This window comes from Triticum aestivum, chromosome 6B (genome assembly GCF_018294505.1).
Source record: "Triticum aestivum cultivar Chinese Spring chromosome 6B, IWGSC CS RefSeq v2.1, whole genome shotgun sequence".
Classification (NCBI taxonomy): Eukaryota; Viridiplantae; Streptophyta; class Magnoliopsida; order Poales; family Poaceae; genus Triticum; species Triticum aestivum.
In genome coordinates this window covers 140,302,358-140,308,802 of record NC_057810.1, presented here as the reverse complement: position 1 = coordinate 140,308,802, position 6,445 = coordinate 140,302,358, and the positions used below count along the sequence as shown (strand labels likewise).

The window sequence follows — 6,445 nt, the reverse complement described above, 5'->3', positions numbered from 1 at the left end:
CGCAGGATTGATATATTTTTATAGGCTGGTTGCTACTAACTAATTTGAAAAATCATTAGCCCAATCAAAATGTAAACCAAATTTAAAATAGAATACCTCAATTGAATTAAAGAGCTTCAAAATTAGGGAACATATGCAACTAAAAAATTGGTTGGGAGAGCTCCTTGAGAAATTGTTGACCCGGTCAAATTGGAAGACCCAATTCTAAATTAAAGACCTCAATTAATTGTGAGACCTTGAAAATTAGGATGCATGGTGTATAGTATAACATCTACTACTTAAAAAGAACTTAAGGTTCCCATTTCACCTTTCTTCCCACCACCTCTTCGTTCAACCTTCCATGTATATGATAATCAATCACCTTAATTTAGTTACCTTCTGAACCAATTTCACTTTAATTTACTCAGCAAACTTCTAATCAAAATATAAGGTAATTCACGATCAGAATTTGATGAACAATGATTTACACAATCGTATTATTATTGACAGGTAAATCATAAGCTAACATACTACAATATTTATATCCCGTTGCAATGCACGAGCATTGTTATAGTAAAATTCAATGATAGAGCTTTGAGAAATTGTTGACCCGATCAAAATCAGGTGACCAATTCCAATTGGAGACCTCAATTGAATGTGGGCTCTTTACAATTGGAGACCTCAATTGCATGTGGGCTCTTTAAAAGCAGGGAGTATAGTGTTATAGAAGATAACTCGGTGAAAAGGAAACATACTCCTTCATGCCACATTTGCAACAGCCCTGTCCAATTCCCCCCTCGTGTAACCACTGACATCAATGCCAATTATTTCGCCAAGTGAAAGGATCTCCAGTACCTAAATCATCCAAAAACCCAGATCATTAATAAGTTTGATTTATTTTTGTAGTGTTAATATTATATTTTTCAATTTTTTTTATATATATTGACAAAAGCTAGGATTAAACTTAATAAAAATATTTAACTTATTAAAATAAATATGGATCCTGGTATTGCCAAAACACTAATAATTTTAATATGTTTGATTTACTTTTGATTATATTATATTGAGATGATTATTGTATTGCAAAATTATTTTTCTGTCGTACAGCAAACCATGCGGAAGCTTCACACTCCGCAAAAGTGGTGGAGCTAGCCAATAATCACTAGGGGGCGAAACACAAATCATTAGTGTTTGGGGGAAGGGGGCAAGTCTTAAAAAGAATCTAAACTAAGCCCTCCTTATTTTTTTTCCTTCAAGAATTGATCCAAGGTTGTGGGGGGAGGGGGGCATCAGCTGCTAGCCTTAACATAGCTCCGCCATTGCTCTGCAACCACGCGGAAGCTTCACGCCTGTGTGCCCGCCTTTCCCAAAGCCCCACGTGAAAGCTTCATGCATGTGTGCCCCTCAACCCAGCCACTCTTCCCCAAAGCCACCAAACTCAAGGCCAACTTCTTACCACTCTAAGCTTCATCCTCTATTCGCAAAAATAAAAAACCTTCATCTTGGTTGATGAAGTTATAGATTTGCACCAAATTGGCGGACGCGCTTCCCCTGCTCCCTCTAGATCTGGGAAGCGCGAGATTTATCTAGAGGTCTGCCAGTGGGAGAGCTCCAAAGAGTGTGCTTCACGATGGTACTTCTGAAGCTGGCCACCGTGTTGCTTCTGCTGGCGTGCTTTGTGCGGCCGTTGTGCTACATCCCTCCATCTCTGCGACGTCAATGTTCTCTGTGAATGCCTCTACAGTCCGCCACCTCTAGCGGTGGCTGCCACTACTGTATCACATGGTGGCACTTTTTTCTGGATGGTGAGAGGGCGCGCAGGATTGATATGTTTTTATAGGCCGGTTGCTGCCGACTGATTTGAAAAATCGTTGGCCCAATCCAAATCACAAACCAAATTTAAAAATGAATACCTCAATTAAATGAAAGAGTTTCAAAATTAGGAAACATATGAAACTAAAAAATTGAATGGGAGAGCTCCTTGAGAAATTGTTGACCCGGTCAAAATTGGGTGACCCAATTCTAAATTGAAGACCTCAGTTAATTGTGAGACCTTAAAAATTAGAAAACATAGTGTATAGTATAATAGAATTAAATGAGATAGCTTTCAGAAGTTGTTGATCCAGTCAAACTCGGATGACCCAATTTCAATTGAATGTGGGCTCTTTAAAAATAGAGAGCATAGTGTTACAGATGATTCGTGCAAGCATGCTAGGAGGGCTTCATGGGCCTTTCCTTCGATCATTATTGACTCCGATGACCCAATTTCAATTGAAAGCCTCAATTGAACGTGGGCTCTTTAAAAATAGAGAGCATAGTGTTACAGATGATTCGTGCAAGCACGCTAGGAGGGCTTCATGGGCCTTTCCTTCGATCATTATTGACTCCGATGACCCAATTTTAATTGAAGACTTCAATTGAATGTGGGCTCTTTAAAAATAGAGAGCATAGTGTTACAGATGATTCGTGCAAGCACGCTAGGAGGGCTTCATGGGCCTTTTCTTCGATCATTGTTGACTCCGATGACCCAATTTCAATTGAAGACCTCAATTGAATGTGGGCTCTTTAAAAATAGAGAGCATAGTGTTACAGATGATTCGTGCAAGCACGTTAGGAGGGCTTCATGGACCTTTCCTTCGATCATTGTTGACTCCGATGACCCAATTTCAATTGAAGACCTCAATTGAATGTGGGCTCTTTAAAAATAGAGAGCATAATGTTACAGATGATTCGTGTAAGCACGCTAGGAGGGCTTCATGGGCCTATCATTGTTGACTCGGATGACCCAATTTTAATTGAAGACCTCAATTGAATATGGGCTTTTTGAAAATAGAGAGCATTGTGTTACAGATGATTCGTGCAAGCACGCTAGGAGGGCTTCATGGGCCTTTCCGTCGATTATTGTGGGCTGTTTGTTGATGCAGGGATTCATGGGCCACTTTCGAGTGAAGAACTAAATCGCACTCCGTCCGTTCCACGCTCAAATTAAAAGGTATCGCAGTCCGGTTCGGTCCCGCGCTAGTTCGGCGCCCAGGCCGTAGCACCACATATATGGAGTCCATGAGCTACGGTACGAGCAATAAGTTGAATCGACTCTCGGCATCACGGTATCGATCGCGTGCTGCTCATCAGTTTTGCACGTACGCCACGGCACGCGAACTTGACACCTCACGATGGCAACGACGGCGCGCTTGATCCTGCTCGCCGTCGCCGTGTCGTTGGTGCTGCAGGTCGCCACCGCCGTGTCGGCGGCGCCATCGTCGGGACCCCGCGGCGGTGTTACGCTGCGCGTAGATAGTAGACAGGTGCGCATATATCTGGCATGCAACAATGCTACATTCACGTCGTTGGTGCGCGTTCATGGATCGAATTCGTCGTTGGTTCCGACAGCTAGCTGTGTTATCTGCATTTTTTTTTCAAACTACCTGCATGCTGATTATATCGACGGCTTTTTTGGGCCATAGAATCATATGCAATCAAGCGTTTGAAGCTGCATGTACATATATACGTACGATCCGTACGTATAACTTAGATACTTACGTGTGCAATGCATGCAGGTGGTGGTGGACAACGGGTTGGTGCAGGTGTCGCTGTCGAGGCCCGGGGGCCACATCACCGGCGTCCGCTACGGCGGGGATCGGACGAACCTGCTGCACTCCACCAGGAGCAGAAACACTGGCGGGTTAGTACATGCTTCATGCTTGCTTGCGTGTTAATTAATTTGTTCTGGTAATTTATTTTGAAAAGATCTGTATATATGATTTGTAATTAACCTTTTGCAGGTACTGGGATATGGTGTGGAACATCCCCGGCTCCGATCAACGAGGCTTGCTCAATTCGTACGTGATCGCGAATTAACTTAATCGCATTGTCAAATATATGAAGTGCAAATACTAAGCTAGAATCGCTATATTGTATATGTACGCAGACTGGATGGCTCGGAGTTCAGGGTGGTAACGCAGAGCGACGACAAGGTGGAGCTGTCGTTCCGGAGCACGTACAGCCCGGGACGTCGGAACGGCGTCCGGCTCAACTTCGACAAGAGGCTGGTGATGCTCAAGGGCAGCTCCGGGTTCTACAGCTACGCCATCCTGGAGCACGGCGCGGACACGCCGGCCATCGACATCAGCCTGGCCCGGCTCGCCTTCAAGCTCAACACGGACAGGTTCAACTACATGGCCGTCTCGGACGACGTCCAGCGGTACATGCCGCGGGCGGCCGACCGGGACGCGCCCCGCAGCTCCCCGCTGGCGTACAAGGAGGCGGTGCTGCTGGTCGACCCGGCGGAGCCGGAGTTCAAGGGGGAGGTGGACGACAAGTACCAGTACACGCTGGACACCAAGGACAACAAGGTGCACGGGTGGGTCAGCACTAGCAGCGGCCAGCCGAGCCACGTCGGCTTCTGGGTCGTCACCCCCAGCAGCGAGTTCAAGAGCGGCGGGCCGCTCAAGCGCGACCTTACCTCGCATGTCGGCCCGACGTGCCTGAGCGTGTTCCATGGGTCGCACTACGTCGGGGACGACATCGTGGCGCGCATCGGGGACGGCGAGCAGTGGAAGAAGGTCATGGGTCCCGTGTTCGTCTACCTCAACTCTAACTCGGAGAAGGGAGACCCGCGGGCGCTCTGGGAGGACGCCAAGTCGACGGCCCAGGCCGAGGCTGCCAAGTGGCCCTACAGCTTCCCGGAGTCGCCGGACTTCCACAAGGCCGGGGAGAGAGGCTCCGTCACCGGCCGATTGCTCGTAAGGGACAGGTACGTGAGCAGGGACAACATGCCCGCTCGGGCAGCTTACGTTGGCCTGGCCGCGCCCGGGCAGCCTGGCTCGTGGGCGACGGAGAGCAAGGGCTACCAGTTCTGGACGACGGCGTCGAACACTTCGGGCGAGTTCACCATTGACAACGTCCGGGCAGGGGAGTACAACCTCTACGCGTGGGTTCCTGGGGTTCTCGGCGATTACATGAACACCACCCGCGTCACCGTAACACCCGGTTAGTACTCCTAGATTTGAGCTAGTGTCTCAGTTTGCAGATTTCAGTAGCATTTGTTTGAGAGTCTGCATGATCGAGCACCAACTCTGTACAGTTTTGCTGACGGTCTGGTTTGTTCGATTTTCAACCTTGAAACAGGCGGCGCAATCAACCTCGGCGATCTTGTGTACGAGGCTCCGAGATCAGGGCCGACGCTGTGGGAGATCGGCGTTCCTGACCGGAGCGCGAAGGAGATGTTCGTCCCCGACCCCGACCCGAAGTACCTCAACAAGCTCTTCCAGAACAAAGACAGGTACAGGCAGTACGGGCTGTGGGAGAGGTACGCCCAACTGTACCCGACGGACGATCTCGTCTACACCGTCGGCGAAAGCCACCACTCCAAGGACTGGTACTTCGCACATGTCACAAGGTAAGACACATACATGGGTCCATTTCCACTTTAGTCCAAGCCAAAACGGCACAGGTACTGACCGACGTTGATCTGTCGTGCAGAAAGGTCGGCGACGACATCGTACCGACGACGAGGCAGATCCGGTTCCGCCTGGACCGCGTCGTGCCCAGCGGCAGCTACACGTTGCGCGTCGCCCTGGCGGCCGCTCAGGCGGCGAGGCTGCAGGTCCAGGTGAACGGGGCGACGAGGCGTGTGGGCGGGGTCTTCGGGACGCCGGCGTTCGGCGACGGCAACGCGATCGCGAGGCACGGCGACCACGGCACGCAGTGGAGCTTCGAGTTCCCGATCAGCGGGAGGCTGCTCCGGCAAGGAGACAACACCATCCATATCACACAGACGAGGGCGAACAGCATATTCTTAGGGGTCATGTACGACTACTTACGGTTCGAAGGGCCTCCCGGTTCTTGATAGAACATAGTTTTTTTTTTTTGAATGGTGTAGAACAGAGTTGCTTGTTGAGATGTTCTGGAAGACTAAATTGAACATGAACACTTTAGCTACATGTCAGCTGACTGAGTTTTACATTTTGAGTCAGTCGATTTTTTAACCGTTGATTGTTGCTTCAAGATGTGTGCTAGTTGTTTTTTTCCTGTTGTGTGTGTTGTCCTGTATTGGGCTGCATGTTTTTTGATTGACCCCTATTTTGGGTCAGTCAATTTTTTGTTGGGCTGAAGCCCATTACGTGTTTTCTTATTAGGTTGTTTGTGTGCGTTTTTGCTTCTGTTTTTTTGTCGTTTTTATGGGTATATTTTGGACATTGGGTGAATACAAAATATATACACATAAGTAATTTATAATATCTTTATAAAATGTAATTCTGTGAAAAATGCATTATTATGTGCTTATTTCTTACATAATATTAAAACAGTATGGTTTCATTATAGTTGTATTTTCTGTGATAATTCCACTACCATATGTATATTCTTGCATATTATTGAAAGCACAATTGTTTGTATGTATTGTGTGTAAATTTTGTTATTGTTTGATTATTTTATAATTTCTTTCCTCTTTTAAAGGAAAATATCA

General features: G+C 47.3%; 1 protein-coding gene across 1 annotated transcript; it reads left to right on the top strand.

Moving 5' to 3' along the window:
- Window positions 1-3,073: 3,073 nt before the first annotated feature.
- LOC123133779 (probable rhamnogalacturonate lyase B) lies at window positions 3,074-5,953 on the top strand. Its single transcript, XM_044553184.1, has 6 exons — window positions 3,074-3,284; window positions 3,537-3,661; window positions 3,762-3,818; window positions 3,908-4,968; window positions 5,107-5,377; window positions 5,461-5,953. Exons 1-6 carry the CDS (start codon window positions 3,153-3,155, stop codon window positions 5,825-5,827), a joined length of 2,013 nt encoding a protein of 670 aa, XP_044409119.1. The 5' UTR covers window positions 3,074-3,152; the 3' UTR covers window positions 5,828-5,953.
- The last annotated feature ends 492 nt before the right edge of the window (window positions 5,954-6,445 follow it).